We start from the raw sequence: 21,227 nt of genomic DNA, 5'->3' as shown, positions 1-21,227 counted from the left end.
CATTGAATCTGTATATTGCTTTTGGCAAAATGGCCATTTTAACTATATTGATTCTACCGATCCATGAGCATGGGAGGTTTTGCCATTTTTTGAGGTCTTCTTCCATTTCCTTCTTCAGAGTCTTGAAGTTCTTGTCATACAGATCTTTCACATGTTTGGTAAGAGTCACCCCAAGATACTTTATACTGTTTGTGGCTATTGTGAAGGGGGTCATTTCCCTAATTTCTTTCTCAGCCTGCTTATCCTTTGAGTATAGGAAGGCCACTGATTTGCTTGTGTTGATTTTATAACCTGCCACTTTGCTGAAGTTGTTTATCAGCTGTAGGAGCTCTCTAGTGGAGTTTTTTGGGTCACTTAGGTAGACTATCATGTCATCTGCAAATAATGATAGTTTGACTTCTTCCTTTCCAATTTGTATCCCTTTGACCTCCTTATGTTGTCGAATTGCCTGAGCTAGTACCTCAAGTACAATATTGAAACGATAAGGAGAAAGGGGGCAGCCTTGTCTGGTCCCTGATTTCAGTGGGATTGCTTCAAGTTTCTCTCCATTTAGTTTGATGCTGGCTACCGGTTTGCTGTATATTGCTTTTACTATGTTTAGGTATGGGCCTTGAATTCCTGTTCTTTCCAAGACTTTAAGCATGAAAGGATGCTGAATTTTGTCAAATGCTTTTTCAGCATCCAATGAAATGACCATGTGGTTTTGTTCTTTGAGTTTGTTTATGTAGTGGATTGCATTGATGGATTTCCATATATTGAACCAACCCTGCATTCCCGGGATAAAGCCTACTTGATCATGGTGGATGATCGTTTTGATGTGTTCTTGGATTCGGTTGGCAAGAATTTTATTGAGTATTTTTGCATCTATGTTCATAAGGGAAATTGGTCTGAAGTTCTCTTTCTTTGTTGGATCTTTGTGTGGCTTTGGTATCAGCGTAATTGTGGCTTCGTAGAAGGAATTGGGTAGTGTTCCTTCTGTTTCTATTTTGTGGAATAGTTTGAAGAGTATTGGTGTTAACTCTTCTTTGAAGGTCTGATAGAATTCTGCACTGAAACCATCTGGTCCTGTGCTTTTTTTGGTTGGAAGACTTTCTATGACTCCTTCTATTTCTTTAGGCATTATGGGACTGTTTAGATGGTCTAGTTGGTCCTGATTTAATTTTGGTATTTGGTATCTGTCAAGGAAATTGTCCATTTCCTCCAGATTCTCCAGTTGTCTTGAGTACAGGCTCTTGTAGTAGGATCTGATGATTTTTTTGGATTTCCTCAGTTTCCGTTGTTATATCTCCCTTTTCATTTCTAAGTTTGTTAATTTGGATACTTTCTCTGTGCCCTTTGGTCAGTCTGGCTAAGGGTTTATCTATCTTGTTGATTTTCTCAAAGAACCAGCTCCTGGTTTTGTTGATTTTTTGTATGGTTCTCTTTGTTTCTACTTGATTGATTTCGGCCCTGAGTTTGATGATTTCCTGCCTTCTACTCCTCCTGGGTGAAATAGCTTCTTTTTGTTCCAGGACTTTCAGGTGTGTCATTAAGCTGCTAATGTATGCTCTCTTATTTTTCTTTTTGGAGGCACTCAGGGCTATGAGTTTTCCTCTTAGCACTGCTTTCATTGTGTCCCATAGATTTGGGTATGTTGTGTTTTCATTTTCATTGTGTTCTAAAAAGTCTTTAATTTCTTTCTTTATTTCTTCCTTGACCAAGGTATCATTGAGTAGAATATTGTTCAGTTTCCACGTGTATGTGGGTTTTCTGTTGTTTTTGTTGCTATTGAAGACCACTTTTACTCCATAGTGATCTGATAGGAGGCATGGGATTAGTTCTATCTTCTTATATTTGTTGAGGTCTGTCTTGTGACCAATTATATGGTCGATTTTGGAGAAGGTGCCATGAGGTGCTGAGAAAAAGGTATATTCTTTTGTTTTAGGATAGAATGTTCTATATATATCTGTTAAATCTAATTGGTCCAAAGCTTCAATTAGTTTCATTGTGTCCCTGTTTAGTTTCTGTTTTCCTGATCGGTCCATTGAGGAAAGTGCAGTGTTGAAGTCACCCACAATTATTGTGTTAGTTGCAATGTGTGCTTTGAGTTTTAATAAAGTTTCTTTTACGAAAGAGGGTGCCCTTGCATTTGGAGCATAGATGTTCAGGATTGAGAGTTCTTCTTGTTGTATTTTTCCTTTGACCAGCAAGAAGTGTCCCTCAGAGTCTCTTTTGATGACTTTGGGTTGAAAGCCAATTTTATCTGATATTAAAATGGCTACTCCAGCTTGTTTCCTGAGACCATTTGCTTGTAAAATTGTCTTCCAGCCTTTTACTCTAAGGTAGTGTGTGTCTTTGACCCTGAGGTGTGTTTCCTGTAAGCAGCAAAATGTAGGGTCCTGTTTACATATCCAGTCAGTTAGTCTGTGTCTTTTTATTGGGGCATTAAGTCCATTGATGTTAAGAGATATTAAGGAATAGTGATTGTTACTTCCTATCATTTTTGATGTTATTTTTTAAATTTGATTGCTTACCTTCTTTTGGGTTTGATGAAAGGTTACTATCTTGCTTTTTCCAGGGTGAAGTTTCCCTCCTTGTATTGGTGTTTTCCTCCTATTATCCTTTGTAGGGCTGGGTTTGTGGATAGATATTGGGTAAACTTGGTTTTGTCATGAAATATCTTAGTTTCTCCATCTACGGTGATTGAGAGTTTTGCTGGACATAGTAGTTTTGGTTGGCATTTGTGTTCTCTTAGAGTCTGCATGAGATCTGCCCAGGACCTTCTAGCCTTCATAGTCTCAGGTGAAAAGTCTGCTGTGATTCTGATAGGTCTTCCTTTATATGTTACTTGGCCTTTTTCTCTTACTGCCTTTAATATTCTTTCTTTGTTTAGAACATTTGGTGTTTTGATTATTATGTGACGGGAAGTATTTCTGTTCTGGTCCAGTCTGTTTGGAGTTCTGTAGGCTTCTTGTATATTCATGGGCATCTTTCTCTTTAGGTTAGGGAAGTTTTCTTCCATAATTTTATTGAAGATATTTGCTGGCCCTTTAAGTTGTAAATCTTCACTCTCATCTATGCCTATAATCCTTAGGTTTGGTCTTCTCATTGTGTCCTGGATTTCCTGGATATTTTGGGTTACAAGCTTTTTGCATTTTGCATTTTCTTTAACTGTTGAGTCCATGGTTTCTATGGAATCTTCAGCATCTGAGATTCTTTCTTCTATCTCTTGTATTCTGTTGTTGATATTTGCATCTCTGTCCCCTGATTTCTTCCCAAGGCTTTCTATCTCCAAAGTTGTCTCCCTTTGAGTTTTTTTAGTTGTTTCTACTTCTGATTTTAGATCCTGGATGGTTTTGCTCAGCTCCTTCACTTGCTTGTTTGTGCTTTCCTGCAATTCTTTAAGAGATTTTTGTGTTTTCTCTTTCATGACCTCAGCCTGTTGACCAAAGTTCTCCTGTAATTCTTTAAGAGATTTTTGTGTTTCCTCTTTCATGACCTCAGCCTGTTGACCAAAGTTCTCCTGTATTTCTTTAAGTGTTTTTTGTGTTTCCTCATTGTTGGCTTTTGCATTCTCCTGGATTTCTTTCAATGATTTTTGTGTTTCCCTTGCAAGGGCTTCTAACTTTTGATCCATTTTCTCCTGAATTTCTTTAAGTATGTCCTTCATGTGTTCCTGTACCAGCATCATGACCAGTGATTTTATATCCAAATCTGATGTGATGCGGTATCTAGGACATGTTGGTAGAGGAGAATTGGGTTCAGATGTTGCCATATTGCCTTGATTTCTGTTAGTGATGTTCCTGCGTTTGCCTTTTGCCATCTAGTTGTCACTGGTTTTAGTTTGTCTTGTCAGTGCTGGACTCACCAGTGCAAGCTTCCCCTTCCCAGTTGGCCTCTGGTGCACAGCTTACCTCCTGCACTGCCTGTAAACAGGGTGCTGCTGCCCAGGCTGTTCAGATCCCAAAGCAGGCACCCGAAGGCTCCTGCTGGGGCCCGCTGGATTCACCGGAGCACACTGACTTCTCCCAGCTGGCCGCCCGGATGACCCTCTAGCCTCTTGCAGGACCTGGAGATGTGGTGCAGCCCCCAGGCTGATCTGGATCCGGAAGCGGAGAGAGTTGAGCTGAGGGCTCCCATCTGAGGCCTTGTCCCAGATTGTGTCTGTCGATCAGATGGGGCCCGTGTGCACCCCCAGGGAGCGCTGTTGGTGTATGCTGCCGGGACCTCCCTTGTGTTCTGATCACTCTGCTGGGCAGCCGATCCCCCAGCAGGGCTGGCGCACACAAGGTTAGCCTGACTGCCCAGGCCCTGAGTCCAGGCAAAAGCCTGGGAGGCCAAGGTCCGAGCAAAGTTCCCCTAGGGCTATGACTGTTAATTGGGTCTGCCAGGTGACCAGGATGGCGGGCATGTGTCCTCATGCTCCCCGAAAGCGCCGGGAGAGTCTGCTGTGCTAACAACCTCCTGGGCGGGTTGACACACAGATGGCCCACCAAGCCGCCCAGTTCTTGGGGTCAGTCCAGGGCCTGTTGGGGCCTAGACCCCCGCTTTGTTAGCCTCAGGCTATGCTTGTTAGCTGTCTCTGCCCTCCCGAGCACTCTGGCTCCTGTAGGCAAAATGGCGGCACGCGCGCAGGCCAGGGCAAAAAACCTCCTGGCTAGGTTGGCACCCCGATGGCCCCCTGAACAGCCCAGGGCCTGGGTGCAGGCCAACGCCCGTCGGGCTCAGACCCCCGCGGTGTTGGCCTCAGATTATGTTTGTGTACCTCAGTCTATCCGATCTCTCTGGAGCCCGAAACCAAGATGGATGTGAGCCTCTCCTGACTGGCGGGAGACCGAGTTCCGAAGTGGCTTCCGTGCAGCAAAAGGCCCCGCAAAACTGCAGCTGCTTGTAGCCCGGCTGGTCAGCGAAGGTCAGTGGTCGTGGGCGCAGGGCCTAACTGGACCCTGTGTCGCCTTGGTTCCACTGCTGATGGCCCTTCAGCTGGACCAGCCACTGGTGCACTGCTGCCGCCGCAGCCACCGCCACCGAACCTCTCTCAGGTCACTTTTATAAACATTAATTGTGAAGGTTGAGTGTGCCAAGCAGTTTCCTGGATCTAACTAACAAAGATTTTAGTTTGCCCTAAGTATTTCCATAGATCCTTTGTGTGAATTTTATCAATCAAAAGTTGTAACAATGTCTCATATCAGATATCCAGAGCTAGGCCTATGAATTTGCTCAGCAGTTAAGGGCACATTCACTAAAACTAACAACCTGAGTTTGATTCCCAGAATCCATATGACTGAAGGTAGAGCTAACTCCTGCTAGTTATCCTTTTACCTTCCCACATACAACAAGGTACCCATGTGCATGCACCTGCACAAAGTCACGGGCACACATATTAAATACTCATGTGAACAACATATAACCCACTGTCAACTTTGTTTTGTCTGCATATAAGAGAATTTTTATAATGAGGTATCTTTGTTGGTATGCTTTTAATTTATACAGCATCATTTTCAAAAGATGTTGTTACTAAATATAGAACACATGGAAACTTCTTGGTTTCTTTCATTGTGGCTGTTTGTACCTTACTCTTTCTCTTAAAAGACTTGCAGAATTAATATTTCTGTATTCCAGCTCTGGTGCCACATGTATTAACTAAATACAGTATATGTACAGGAAGCAGGTAGGCATATCTACCTAGTATATGTAGACATTTAAATATTTGTTCAATAGATGAATGAACACTTCTGTGGTATAAATTAACGAGAGTGTGTAGACAAGCATGGTGAGAACTTCAGCTAGGGAACTCAGTGTACACAAACTTTGTACCAAATGTAATCAACTTTCAAAGGCTAAAACTACCTACTCTAAATTAAAGGAACCATTAAACTTCTTTTGAACAAACAAAGCAATTAGTTCCTGCTTTGTGTTTGTAGCTCATGGTAATGCATTCTAAATAGAGACCATTGAGTGTGTTGTTATTGATTATTTTCCTTGGTTTTAACACTGTATTGTGTGCAAACATCTCTTAGAAAATTGAAAATAAAAGTCTCCTTTTAGTGATTTTGTCATTTTCCATTTGTCAAACAATGATTTTATGCATCTAATAGAGGCTGAAATTAGTGGGGTTTTTTATTTATACTTTTTGGTGCTGTTACTTCTCTCATTTGTACACCACCACCATTATCATCCATCAAGCAGCCATGAGTTCTGGGCTTGGAGAATGGTGAACTCATGCTCTGAAATCTTCACTGGGAAGATTATAAATAGATATTTGCTACAGCTTTGGCTATAATTGATAATTATATAATTCAGTGAAAAAAATTAAACATAGGGCACATATCCCAGAAAACAAAAATTTAAAAATAAGAATTAATAAAATTACTCCTTTCATAGTTTTGAAAACTTAAGAGTTTCTGAAGACTCAAAAGGAAATATTCAAGATTAAAGAAGCCTGGTCTGTTATTCAATAGTACATATGATTCTGAGTTTCTCAGCTTTATGGCTGCTGACCCTTCAAACTCTGATCTTACAAAGTGTATTTTATGAAATCCTTGTAGGATTTTGTGACAAGGAAGTCACAGGGGACATCTTGGGGAAACCCTTCTTTCTGGCTAGTTCAGAAGTGTCTGAAAAGCAGGTAGACTATGAAATTCCAACCTGGGAAATAAACCTAGAAGAATATGCTTTCTCAAAGGTAAGAATTTTGACTTTTGAAGTAGGCTGCTGCAGTTGATCCTGGTAAACGGGAAGTGATGGATTTGGAAAGTCAAGATTAAAAAGAAGAAGACTAGAAGATCTACTCATTACCACATAAGTCAATCCCGGGCTTTTCACTTGCTCCTGGTGAGGCATGCGTTTCTTCCCTGTGGTGGGCTCCTGAAGGAGAGCCCAAAGCCTCTCAGTGTTTTTCATGGCTTTCCTCTCCAGAGGCTAAACAGTACTTCAAAGCATTGCAATACAGCACAGTCATGGCATGATGTTGAACATTAGAAATATGGATAAAATATGGTTGAGAATTTTGCATTTTCATATTGCTTAATTGTAAATTTTGAATATACATATGCTCAGTAGACACCTGTATGGGTAGTACAGTAAGTTACAGTCATGCAAAGGATAAGGACAGACTGTCTACTAGCCATCCTATAAACATCATGTATATTTTCCTTGTCATTATTACCTCATCTCTTCTTTTTCTATTCTCATCCCCTCCTTGTCTTACCTATTAACCTTAGCCTTCCGCAGCATTAATAACTTTTAAACTCTCTGCATCCCAATACTACCACAACTTGTATCTACTTTTCTTTTTTCCCTCAGCATTATACTAATCTCTATCCTTACCACATTTTTCTCCCCTCTCTAGTCTTACTTAGCATATTCTATACTACTCTTCTTCCACTATCTTCCAATAGTTATTGAAGATAAGAGATGATGTGTTAAGCCACAATGGGACCATCTAGTATGTGTGGTTTCTGCAGTAAATATTCTGCAGTAAACACTCTGTTATAGGGCATTCTACCAGGTTTCCTGAGTACATGTGCCAAATTTAGCTTCTGGACTACATTCCTAGTACAGTGGGGATGAACAGTAATTCAAACTGATCACCATCTAGTCTCATTTGAGCATTGAAACCCTTTAACTAAAAGAAAACAGATAGTAACAATGCAATCATCAAAATAATCCTGGATTCGCACATTCTAATATAGAAGTATATGTATAAGCAAGGCAATATGAGCTCTATAAAAATAATCCCTTAGAAGAGAATTCCAGTGAAATGGAGTTAGGTAGAATTTCATACAAATTAAAAAGGATAATCACAAGACTATTTAAATTAAATCAAAGAGAAAATAAACTCACAAATTAATTCAAAGAGAATACAAAGAATCAGTTGAACAAAGAAGGACATCAATAGAGGATATGAAAGAAGAATCGAATAAAGAGAAATTCTGAAAAAATGTTTTAGAAATGTAAAGCTCATTTAGTCATACAGAAACCCAGTAGAATGATCTACTAATGGAGTGGATCAAATGGAAGACAGAGTACCAGAGACAGATAACAAGATAGATGAATTAGAATATCGCAACCCTCACAAGCCTCTATCCAGAGAAAGACAATTAAACATTAAATGAAACAATCTTGCAAACTTAGATTATTTTTGTAGTCCAATTAGATATTGTTCATTTGTCAATTTCTTCTTCCAAACCCTACTTACAATAATTTCTCCTCTTCTTACAAATTGGAGTCTTGGCTGGATCAATAATATATCACCAAGGTAGATGATATCACATACGATGTCAGTAATAATCCAGTAGTTCCTGTTGTCTGGTGTTTGGCATGGAAAGATGAGGCGCACTGGTAGCAGCCAACAGTTCCAGTTATATGCAATGGTGACAAGCAGGAGCCACAGGAGATAGACCCGATCTAGCAAAACAGAATTGATGTCATGCCAACAGCATTATACAAGTATTCTAAGAAGTTTCTTGGGTTGATCAAAGTGAGGTGCTATTTTTGGGTGTGTGTGTCTGGTGTGTTTGTGTGTGCACTGTGGTGGAGAGAATAGAGGCTGACACTGTGTGTCTAATTGCCAGTTCCACCATATTTTTTGAGACACAGTCTCTTAGTTCATCCACTGGCAAGACTGACTAGCTACCAAGCTTTGGGGACCTAGCTGTCTTCTATTCAGTTGATTGGATTAAATATGCACTATCTACACCAGCCTTTACATGGGTGCTGGGAATCCAGATCCAGGGTCTCATGCTTACATGGTAGGTTGGCACTTTATAGACTGAAACATCTCCCTGATCCTGTGGCTTTGGAGATAAGCACTTTAGTAAGAACTTCTATTAAATGTTTAACACAGTTCTGTCTTGAGTAGAAGCCTCAAAAAGAAGCAAAATGACAGTATCACTTTTTCCAAATTTGGACAGTGCTCTTTTTGTCTTTTGGCTAGATTGAGTCTATTCCAGTATTTAACTTCTCTGTTTGGATTCAGGATAATGGGATACTGGAAAATTTAGATGTGCCATTGGCAAGGTCTTCCTGAAAAAGGGGTGTTTGGTCCTAGTAGTTAAGGTTTGCCCATGGCAAGTGAGAGAAAGGCCTCACTCTGCTAGAAGAAAATTGGTTCTGAAAGAAAAGAGAACCAGTTGCTTCAGGTAACTCGAGTCCCTTCATATGTGCTTTTATTTGCCTCTGGGAGGATTTACCTGATTAGAGTAATTAGTAAAACCATGGAAGAAGAACATACATTTTATATATATATATGTGTGTATGTATATGTGTGTGTGTGTGTGTGTGTGTGTGTGTGTGCCTATGTGTGTGTATCTGTTCATATTTCCAAGTTCCTTGAGACTTTCTTTTCAAAGATGATTTCAGCCAGGAAAAGTCCTAGCCTGGGTTTTAAAACAGTCAGGAGTATTTTTATCTGTCTTCAAGAAAGAAAGAAAAACAAACCTTTTCAGATCACACGTTTTAAATTATGCTTTCCAGATAGTACACACTGTGGGAAAACTGAAGCTGTCTCCATATGTCTGGGTGAAAGGGGCTCTTGTGACTGTTGGCCATCCTAGTAGGATCCCCTTCGATGGTACCTGTGTAGGAATCTATGCTTCCAGGAAGTCTCATTCTTCTTAGGTACTCTTTTACAGCTACTCCCTGGAGTTTGCAAGACATGTCTTGGTGCTGTTCTTTTAGCTTAGAATTGTTCTCTTGTTTAGATGATATATCTGTAGATATTGATTTATGGGGGAAAAAGAAGAAATGTGTTTATTAGGTTAAAATACGTTAGCTTGATAAGGAGAACATTTGGTTTTGATTAAATTAGAGTATTTGAAAAATCTTCCCCTTTCCATGTAGACAAGCAAAGCAAAACCCTAATGTTTAAACTAATGATCTTTATTTTTCTATATGTATTATAAAACATCATGTTGTACTTCCTAAATATATATAAATAAGAAATAGAACAGTGGTGTATATAAAAACTCTGAATAAAATTATTTCATACATTTCTTTTGAGTTATGGGTAAATAAAGTTCAAAATATTATTTTTTCAATATATATTTATCAAACTATGATTTTTCAACATTATCTTTTCAAACATTAACTACTGTATAATATACAGTATCCTTTGAAAACAGAACTTCCTTCAAGTGTACCCCATTTCATTATAATTAGACTTGAAGACATTTATCTGTTCTTAAACAGTGATTTCTCTTCTTTCTTTATGATTCATACTAAGCAACGCTCAATCCTAAAATTGTATTATTTTTGATCTTTTGTTCTTATTTTATCATAGCCACATTTCTTTTATTACTGAGAATGTTAGTAATTATCCCTCCTTTATGTGACTTTTAAAAAATCTTTTACTCCATTAATTATTCTTATATATTCAAGCAATACATTTTGTATAATTTGAGTATTGTTTAGTATTAACAATAGAACTTATAGCAGGTATTGTTGATGGACTCACTATATTTTTCTTCATCTCAATTTTTTTCTTGCGCATCCTCCACAGAATGCTGCTTCTTTGAAAAGATGTGGGTTCTGTTGATTGAACTCAGATCCTTATTCGTGCAAAGCATGAACTTTAACTACTGAGACATCCCCCTAGCTTCTTCTTCTTCTTGGGGTAACTCTCATTTTCCCATTAGATCCAGCCCTGCTGGGTCACACTAATGTACCCTCACCTTAATTTCCTTGTTTGTCTCTTGCTATTCTCAGATTTCTGAATCTCTCTCAAAATAAAGTAATATAATGTATCTAAAATTATTGTCTCAGGATCTGCTTTTCTGGGTTCTAAGCTGAGTAATTGGCCAAAACCATGTTCCTTTACAACTTCTTTTTTGCCAGTATTTTGAGGGAATAATGCTTACCAGTATGAGAGCTAGCTTCTGATTCAGGGGAATTCTCTCCCTCTGACAGTGTTTTCTTGTAGAAAGCAGTCCTTTCGCGCATCCTTTCCACTAGGTTGTGTAGATGGGCATCAGTATATTCATTTATAATTGAGGTTTTAAGCACTTTGGTCTTAAAGCTAAACAAAGAAAAAATGGTGATAGGCATCTGAGGAGATACATACAGATTTTTCCTTCCTGTATTCAAGATTATTAATATCTCATTTTTACAACTGAATAAAACAACAAAAACACAAAACTAAAATGGAAATAGTTCTGGTGTAACACAGATTGCCATTGAAAAATTAGATAGTAGGTACTAGCTTCAGTAGCACATATGCTATTGGAAAAATTATAGTTGTATAAACAGCAAATGCTCATTCTTGACAAAATGGGATCTTAGGAGGTGGTTCTATAATTAACCTCTGTCTCTACAAGCAAAGTTGGTGTGGCAGGCAGGATCTAAGATGACACCATGACTCCATAATCCCAGGATGATGAATATGTGTGTTTTGATGCTAGAGTTAGCAAATGGTATATGGCATGATTTATATCAAGATGGAATGGTACATCAGGTTGATATAATCATCAAAAATCCCTGAAAATACAGTTTCTTTGGCTGGCAACAGAACAGAAAGTCAGAGATTTGAAGTGTAGGGAGGAGGCTCCTGTCTAGAAATTCCCCACCCCAAGGTGGTCTTCAAAGAAAAAGGTGGTTACTGATAAGAATTTCAGGAGGTTGCCACCAGGCTGACAGTAACTTCTGAACAGCTGATAACAAGAAAACAGGCTTTAGTCCTATAACTATATGGATCTGAGTTTTGACAATAATATGAAAGTAGATTCTTCCCAAAGCATCCTTATGAGGCCCATGCCAGAAGAGGCTGACACCTTGATTTCAGCCATGAAAGAGTTTCTGCAGAATGTCCAGCCAACACCACCAGGCTCCTGATCCAGGAACCTGGACAGGTGACAGTGTAAGCCTCTGGGTGTGTGGTGATTTGTTCTACAACAAGAGAAAAACAATTCATCTGACATCTCTTAAGTAACTTCCATTCTGCAACAGCACAAGCATAGGACTTGCAGAGTAACAGTTGTCAAGTCAGTCAGTCCATTTTGTAATTATCTGCTCACATGCCATCCTCTTTTTCTGCATCGAATGGCTTTCACACTGCTACTGGGAAACCTGTAGAGGCTACTTAGGAAAATCCTCTAGCAAGTCCACGCTTGTGAGCTTTTATCTCCAACCTGCTCCATGAATGTATGTATCTGTAAAAGCTCTAGACCCCTTCTCTCTTCCTTCCTTCCTTCCTTCCTTCCTTCCTTCCTTCCTTCCTTCCTTCCTTCCTTCCTTCCTCCCTCCCTCCCTCTGTCCCTCCCTCCCTCCATCCCTCCCTTCCTTCTTTCCTCCCTTACCTCTCTCCCTCCTTCTTTGGTGTATTTATTTATTTGTTTATTTTTCATTCACTCCTCCATTCATTTAACTTTTTATTGCTTCTTCATGAGTTTCCCATCATGCACCCCAACCCCACTCATCCCACTGCCCCTTTATATCCACCCTCTGTCCTTTTGCAACCTCCCCCACAAAAGAAAAAAAAGATTCTTCGTGGGAGTTGTAGTGCTGTCAGAGTGTGTCACACAGAACACAGTCTGTCCACACATTTTTACTTGCACATGTTCATTGTAATAAGTCATTGGTCTGGTTCCAGGCCTCTGACTTCTGCTACGATATCAATACTGGATCCACAATGGGACGCCTCTCAGATATCCTGTCATTGCCTTGTGTCATTGGAGATCTTGTGGCTTTCAGTCTGCAAGGTTCAGGGCCAGCTCTGACACTCTCCTGCCATTTGAGGCATCTTACTTTCACCTTTTCTACCAGGGCCAGTTCTATTGTACTGCCCAGGCAAGGTGCAGGTCTTGCTGTCCTAAGTGCTGCAGTCAGTGAGGGGCAGGGAGAGCTCTCCAGCTTTCATGATCCCAGGTTAGCTTTTCCCAGTGCTTCAGGTGGAGAGGGAGAGAAGGCATCTTCCAGTGCCCTCACCATGTCAGAGCAGGCAAGTGGCAGGGCCAGCGCTCATGGTTCCCCGACTTCAGGGCCAGATGTCCCAGGATGCTCTGCCTAGACCTCAGACATCAACATGGCCCCAGGCAGTAGTTCAGACCAGGGACATTTGCTTGGCCTTTGGGATTAACAGATCCCGCTGCTGCAGGCCATGGACCCAGACTTGGCCCTCAGCAGTTGTATAAGCCAGGATCTCCTCATGGTCTTAGGTGGTGTAGCCACGTCTTTTCATTATTCACGCATCCTGTGCTTCTCTTTCCCTTCTGTCTCTCTACCACATACTTGCTCATCTTAGTGGTGCCTGATCCTCTGGGTGTTTGGGGTTGTCTCAGGAGCGCTATGCTCCTCACAGTGCCATGTGGCACTGGGCTGAGGGTTGTCTCAAGTGTGCTCCTTCAGTGGTGTCTCCGATTCAGGGTCTCTTTCTGTAGGCCTGCGTGTCCTGGAATTCACTATGTAGTCCAAGCTAGCTTCACCTCACAGAGATCTGCTAGCCTTGCTCTCCTGGATCCTAGGAATAAAGGCACATGCCACTATTCCCAGTTTATTTTTCTTCCTTCCTTATGATTACAATTCATGCTCTCTGACTCCAGAGGTCAAAGCTTGCGAATACTTTTTCAGATGGCTTGAACCAATAGAAAAAGAGTTTGCAGTAGAACTAAAGGTGAGTCTAACGCTTAAGGCTTACTGATAGTGACCTAATTCCTTCAGCTAGGTTTGGTATCCTAAATGTTTCACAACTTCTCAAAACAGTGCCACAAGTTGGAAACCAGGTTTTCACATAAGAACCTATGGGGAGGGGGCTGTCTTAGGGTTTCTATTGCAGTGAAGAGACACCATGAAAACATTTAATTGGGTCTGGCTAACAGGTTCAGAGATTTAATCCATTATTATCATGGTGGGGAACATGAAGGTGTTCAGGTAGACATGGTACTGAAGACAGAGCCAGGATTTCTGTTTCTGGATTAGCAGAGAGCAGGGGGGGGAGAGAGAGGGGGGGAGGGAGAGGGAGAGGGAGAGCGGAGAGGGAGAGGGGGGGAGGGAGAGGGAGGGGGGGAAGGAGAGGGAGAGTGAGAGGGAGAGGGGGGAGGGAGAGGGAGAGGGGGGAGGGAGAGTGAGAGTGAGAGGGAGAGGGAGAGGGAGAGGGAGAGGGAGAGGGAGAGGGAGAGGGAGAGGGTCACTGGATCTGGTTTGAGCAGTTGAAACCTCAAAGCCCAACCCCAGAGACACATATCCTCCAACAAGGCCACATGTCCTCTTAAGTCCATATTTCCTAATAGTGCCACTCTCCATGATCCTATGAGGGCCATTTTCAGTCAAACCACCACAGGCACATTAAGTCTTAAGCCATAATATAATGTTTGTAGTGGGTGAATGGGGAAAAAAGTTTTATTTTGGTATGTGTATTCAGTTCAAAGTGTCTGGGGTGTGTAATGGGGTCGTGTTTATGTTACCCTGGAGACATTGAAGATGCAGTTCTGAAGGCAAGAAATTGATGGTCATTGGTTAAAGGGATATAAGAGAACTTATGTGGATAACATCATCTATGTAAGGTCAAGGACAGTGTCTTTTCCTTATACCCCAGAATACTGAGGAGAAGTCAGACTTTTAGTGATTGCTTATTCGATAAAACTGCTACTTCTTACCTTTTGCTGGACCTTATTTGATTTAGTTCAGTGCTTTAAAGATCTATAAAAAAGCAAAGTTGACTGCTGTTGGGTCATTAATTATAAAGTCAGGTACTTACATTGTCAAAATGTCTGTTTCAAACCCTGACCTCTGAGGAGAATATTTCTCATTTCCTGAATATCTATAAGCTCCAGCTGGCTGTGGAATTGCCACAAGATTATAATTTTATCCCCTTTCATCAATATCTTAGTTATAGCTCCTCATTACTTTAATTTAATCAGAGGTGTACTTGTAGCTTAAAATTGAACAAATGACACTTGTTTCAGGGTCTTCAGAGGCCCTTGCCTCCTTGCCTCGGTAGTGGATGTAGGCTTTCAATATTGAGGTGTGGGAAGTAGCTAACTGTGGAAAATGAGATAGGACATGAACACTTAACATTTACATGTGGGTACTGATTTGCATAACACATAAATACTTAACATTTACATGTGGAAACTCATGTATCACATTTAAGATAGACCTGGGAGATGGCCCAGCCTTCTGATCTTCCAGATGACCAGATTTGTGTGGTTCACAACAATCTGTAAGTACAACACCAGGGAATTTGACGCTGCCTTCTAGGCTCTGCATGCTTGATTGCATGTGTACCTACACACACACACACACACACACACACACACACACACACACACACAATTTTAAACAAGTTCTCCAGTTTAAGGTTGCCATTGTAGCTTATCACAAAAGAATGGTTAAAGGTGTATTTTCAGATTTATTTTGTTTCATTTACTTATTTTAATTTAACCAGGCAAAATTGTACATATTACAGAGCACAATGATGACTCAGCATGTTTGTATAATTTCTAATGATTAAAATGTTTTCACTGTAACATTTTTAAACACTTCTAATGTCTTTTGTTCAGAATTTTTTAACATCTAATTATTCATAACAATGCTCATCTATTATGTGTAGATCATTAGGATTTGATTCTCTGGTATAACTGATAAAACTGTGCCTGGGCTTCTGTCATCCAGTTTCTTTCTATCCATGTGTCCCTTATTCAATGATCACTCTTCTATCTACTTCTATAAGAGTACTTCCTTAAATCTCCACATGAGTGAGAACATGTGACATTCATCCTTATGTACTTCACTAATTTTATTTAACATTGTGTTTTGCTGTTCATATACGTTGTCACAAATGAAAGTATTTTGTGAAATGAAAGTATTTTAAATAGCAGAATAATATTGCATGTTATATACACATACATGTGTGCATATATATTATTTATATACAGTTTATTTAAGATGACCCATTCTATGGAGACATGAAATAAGTTGATGGGTTGATGGTGTCTTCATATAAATTCTTTCTCTCTGTGTCTTTCTCTCTCTCTCTCTTGTATTTAATTATTTGCATGTATACGGTGTTCACTGTGCATATATGTCTGCATGCAAGAAGGCAGCATTGGTATTCATTAGAGATGGTTGTGAGTCAACATGTGGTCAGAGTTGAAATCTAGATCTATGGAAGAGCAGTCAGTGCTCATAACCATCTCTCCAATCCCTCAAATAAGTAATTAAAGGAGATGTTTATGTTGAACTTTAGAGGATGAATACCACTTCTTTATCTAAAGGGTAGACAAATAAAATAACATGAGCAAACACTGTTGTAGTCTTGTAAAGTGAAATAAAAGTTCAAACCTAGGCTTTCAAGTTATAGATAACCAAAAGATCCACAGACATGTGTGGGGAATCACATCAGAATTCTCAGGAGAGAGGACATCATCAGCTGGTTTAGAAAAAGAGTGTGGCTTGAGAAGAGTCCATGTGTACATGTGATGACAGGAGTGGAAATTGGAGAGAACCATGGAGGACCATATAGTGCCAGCTGACACCACAAGCTTGTAGAGCAGCTTCCATACACACACATGCATGCGCCCATCTACAGATCAGTTTATAACCTGTTCATCCTCAGTGCTCTAAGAAGATGAACCTTTCTATTATCTGTGGTTTGCACTTTTCTACATCCTGAACTGTTAAGTTCTGTTATCTTAAGCATCTCATTCTGTGCTCATATGTTATGGGTGTTCTAGGAAACTGAGTTGTCTACAGGGATCCTTTTGACTCCACATAGGCATCTAGGATGGAGTTGTAAGAGAAACACGCAGTGTATGTTACAGTGGAGGCATGAATTTAGAAGGAAGATCTCTTTAAGTGCATTCAGTTTACAGGTAACTGAGAATTTGAGCTTTAATATCAGAAGAGAAAACTAAAACGGAGATGTTGATATGGGAGCCACTGGTCTAGAAGAGATGGTAGAAAGTATTCCATGGCTAAGTCTACTGGTAAGAGCATACAGGGAACAAGAAAAGATTGGGATTCATCATCTTAGAATTTGATGACCTTTAAAGAATATCGTGGAAAGAAGGAACGTGGAAGCAGTGAATAGAAAGTTAGGTCCAAGAGAAGAAAAGTCACCAAAATGGGAGATAGAAAGAGTTTGAGAAGGGGGTCAGTGGTGTCTTAGACTACACACAATTCAGGGAGAGGAGACCTTTAATTGTTATCAAGTAAGCTTCTATTGGTGATATTTAAGAAAAACGTTAAGGAAAATTCATAAGGCCACCAAATTTTGACATTTTCTCCCCATTCTTAAGCATTATGTTAAAAAAAATGCAGAACATGCCTTTGCTCTTTCAATAACATTTGGATTTGATTCATTATAGCTGAAGCTTGTTTAACAGTAGTATTTATTTTGTTCAGTGAAATCTTGACTAAACTTTGACTTTTGCTAAATTCTGTTCAAGATTCACCGGGGCTTCCTGCCACCGTCTTCGCTTCCATATGGACAAGACAGGCAGCTCCAGGTACAAAGAGATATCCCGAGGTTAACATCACTTGGGACACAGACCGCCAGGCTTCTGCCTGTGCCCAAGACCTGGGCAGCTCTGTGGTTCGTCTGTGTGCCAGCCTGTCATGGGTTCCTTTGCCCTGCAGAGTAATCAGCACTTGGAGGGGTTCCATGCCATCATCTTCACTCCCAGTTGGACAGGACAGGCAGCTCCATGCACACAAAGACAACCCCGAGTACAACATTGCTTGGGGCAAGGCACACCAGGGTGCCTCCAAAGGCACCCAAGAGTATGGCAACCCATCAGCAATCTGTAACAGGGGAAACCCAGTCATCCAGAGGAGCAGAAATAGCCTTACAGACTTACAGGAGGTTCAAGCACCAGGTAGTGTCAACAGGACCAACTAACGCCAGAGATAACCAGATGGCAAAAGGCAAATGTAGGAATGTTACTAACAGAAATCAAGGCAATATGGCAGCATCTGAACCCAATTCTCGGACAACAGCAAGTCCTGGATACACAACACACAAGAAAAACAAGATTTGGATTTAAAATCACTGGTCATGATGCTGTTAGAGGAACACAAGAAGGACATAAATAACTCTTTTAAAGAAATACAGGAGAAAATGGATCAAAAGATAGAAGTCCTTACAAGGGAAACACAAAAATCATTTAAAGAAATTCAGGAAAATATGGGTCAACAGATAAAAGCCAATAAAGAGGAAATGCAAAAATCAGTTAAAGAAATACAGGAGAACTTGGGTCAACAGGCAGAAGTCAAGAAGAGGAAACACAAAAAGCTCTTAAAGAATTACACAAACAAGTAAAGGAACTGAGCAAAGCCATCCAGGATCTAAAAACAGAAGTAGAAACAACTAAGAAATCACAAAGGGAGACAACTTTGGAGATAGAAAACCTTGGGAAGAAATCAGGGGTCATAGATACAAATATCAACAACAGAATACAAAAGATAGAAGAGAGAATCTTAGATGCCAAAGATACCATAGAAAGCATTGACTCAACAGTCAAAGTAAATACAAAATGCAAAAAGCTTGTAACCCAAAACATCCAGGAAATCCAGGACACAATGAGAAGAACAAACCTAAGGATTATAGGTATAGATGAGAGTGAAGATTTACAACTTAAAGGACCAGCAAATATTTTCAACAAAATTATGGAAGAAACTTCCCTAAACTAAAGAGAGATGCCCATGAACATACAAGAAGCCTACAGAACTCCAAACATACTGGGCCAGAACAGAAACACTTCCCATCACATATTAATCAAAACCCCAAATGTACTAAACAAAGAAAGAATATTAAAGGCAGTAAGAGAAAAAGGCCAAGTAACATATAAAGGAAGACCGATCAGAATTACACCAGACTTTTCACCAGAGACCATGAAAGCTAGAATATCCTGGGCAGATCTCATGCACACTCTATGAGAACACAAATGCCAGCCAAAACTACTATACCCAGCAAAACTCTTAATCACCATAGATGGAGAAACCAAGATATTCGATGATAAAACAAAATTTACACAATATCTTTCCAGAAACCCAGCCCTACAAAGGATAATAGGTAGAAAACGCCAATACAAGGAGTGAAACTACACTGGAAAAAGCAAGATAGTAACTCTCTTTCATTAAACCCGAAAGAAGATAACTACTCAAACATAAAAATAACAGGAAATCACTATTCTTTAATATCCCTTAACATCAATGATCTCAATTTAGTATAAAGGCATAGACTAACAGACTGGATATGTAAATGGGACCCTACATTTTGCTGCATATAGGAAACACACCTCAGTGTCAAAGACAAACACTACCTCAGAGTAAAAGGCTGGAAAAAAATTTTACAAGCAAATGATCTCAGGAAACAAGCCAGAGTAGACATTCTAATATCAGATAAAATTGACTTTCAACCTAAAGTCATCAAAAGGGACACAGAAGGACACTTCTTACTGGTCAAAGGAAAAATTTACCAAGAAGACCTCTCAATTCTGCATATCTATGCTCCAAATGCAAGGGCACCTTCTTTCATAAAAGAAACTTTACTAAAGCTCAAAGCACATAGCACCTAACACAAGAATTGTGGGTGACTTCAACACTCCACTCTCCTCAATGGACTGATCAGGAAAACAGAAACAGGGACACAGTAAAACTAATTGAAGCTTTGGACCAATTGGATTTAATATATATATAACATTTCATCCTAAAGCAAAAGAATATACCTTTTTCTCAGCATCTCATGGTACCTTCTTCAAAATCGACTATATAATTGGTCACAAGACAGACCTCAACAGATATAAGAAGATAAAACTAATCCCATGTCTCCCATCAGATCACTATGGAATAAGAGTGGTCTTTAATAGCAACAAAAACAACAGAAAGCCCACATACACATGGAAGCAGAGTCATACTCTACTCAAGATACCTTGGTCAACGAAGATATAAAGAAATCAAAGACTTTCTAAAATTTAATGAAAATGAAGACACATCATACCCAAATTTATGGGACACAATGAAAGCAGTGCTAAGAGGAAAACTCATAGCCCTGAGTGCCTCCAAAAAGAACCTGGGGAGAGCATACAGCTTAAAAGCTTAATGACACACCTTAAAGCCCTGAAACAAAAAGAAGCTAATTCACCCAGGAGGACTAGAAGACAGGAAATCATCAAACTCAGGGCTGAAATCAATCAAGTAGAATTAAAGAGAACCATACAAAGAATCAACAAAACAAGGAGCTTGTTCTTTGAGAAAATCAATAAGATAGATAAACCCTTAGTCAGACTAATCAGAGGACACAGAGACAGTATCCAAATTATCAAAATTGGAAACAAAAAAGGGAGATATAACAACAGAAACTGAGGAAATTCAAAAAATCATCAGATCCTACTACAAAAATCTATAGGCAACACAACTGGAGAATCTGGAGGAAATGGATAATTTCCTAGACAGATACCAAATAACAAAATTCAATCATGATCAAATAGATCATTTAAACAGTCCCATAACCCCTAAAGAAATAGAAGTGGTTATTGAAAGTCTTCCAACCAAAAAAAGCACGGGACCAGATGGCTTCAGTGCACAATTCTATCAGACCTTCAATGAAGACCTAACACCAATACTCTTCAAACTATTCCACAAAATTGAAACAGAAGGAACTCTACCCAACTCGTTCTATGAAGCCACAATAACACTGATACCAAAACTACACAAAGATCCAACAAAGAAAGAGAACTTCAGGCCAATTTCCCTTATGAATATTGATGCAAAAATACCTAATAAAATTCTTGCCAACCAAATCCAAGAACACATCAAAATGATCATCCACCATGATCAAGTAGGCTTCATCCCAGGGATGAAGGGTTCAATATAAGGAAATCCATCAGTGCAATCCAGTATATAAACAAACTCAAAGAAAAAAAACATATGATCATCTCATTAGATGCCGAAAAAACATTCGACAAAATTCAGCAGCCTTTCATGCTAAAAGTCTTGGAAAGAACAGGAATTCAAGACCCATACCTAAACATCGTTAAAGCAATATACAGCAAACCGGTAGCCAACATCAAACTAAACGGAGAGAAACTTGAAGCAATCCCACTAAAATCAGGGACTAGACAAGGCTGTCCTCTCTCTCCATATCTTTTCAATATAGTACTTGAAGTTCTAGCTAGAACAACTAGACAACATAAGGAGGTCAAGGGGATACAAATTGGAAAGGAAGAAGTCAAATTATCACTATTTGCAGATGACATGATAGTCTACTTAAGTGACTCAAAAACCTCCACCAGAGAACTCCTACAGCTGATAAA

At 39.7% G+C, this 21,227-nt stretch overlaps 1 protein-coding gene across 1 annotated transcript in view; it reads right to left on the bottom strand.

Annotated features, from left to right (window-relative positions):
* Window positions 1-21,227, bottom strand: part of Cngb3 (cyclic nucleotide gated channel subunit beta 3) — a 217,912-nt gene that overhangs the window by 111,909 nt on the left and 84,776 nt on the right. Inside the window, exons 4-6 of the mRNA XM_052175774.1 lie at window positions 10,839-10,996; window positions 9,558-9,704; window positions 8,180-8,388 (exon numbers count right to left, since the gene is read on the bottom strand). Of these exons, the coding sequence (XP_052031734.1) occupies window positions 8,180-8,388; window positions 9,558-9,704; window positions 10,839-10,996 (514 nt within the window). The remainder of the gene's footprint in view (window positions 1-8,179; window positions 8,389-9,557; window positions 9,705-10,838; window positions 10,997-21,227) is intronic.

This window comes from Apodemus sylvaticus, chromosome 3 (genome assembly GCF_947179515.1).
Source record: "Apodemus sylvaticus chromosome 3, mApoSyl1.1, whole genome shotgun sequence".
Classification (NCBI taxonomy): domain Eukaryota; kingdom Metazoa; phylum Chordata; class Mammalia; order Rodentia; family Muridae; genus Apodemus; species Apodemus sylvaticus.
Note: the sequence above shows the minus strand (reverse complement) of the source record. Positions and strands in the feature narration are given on the sequence as shown.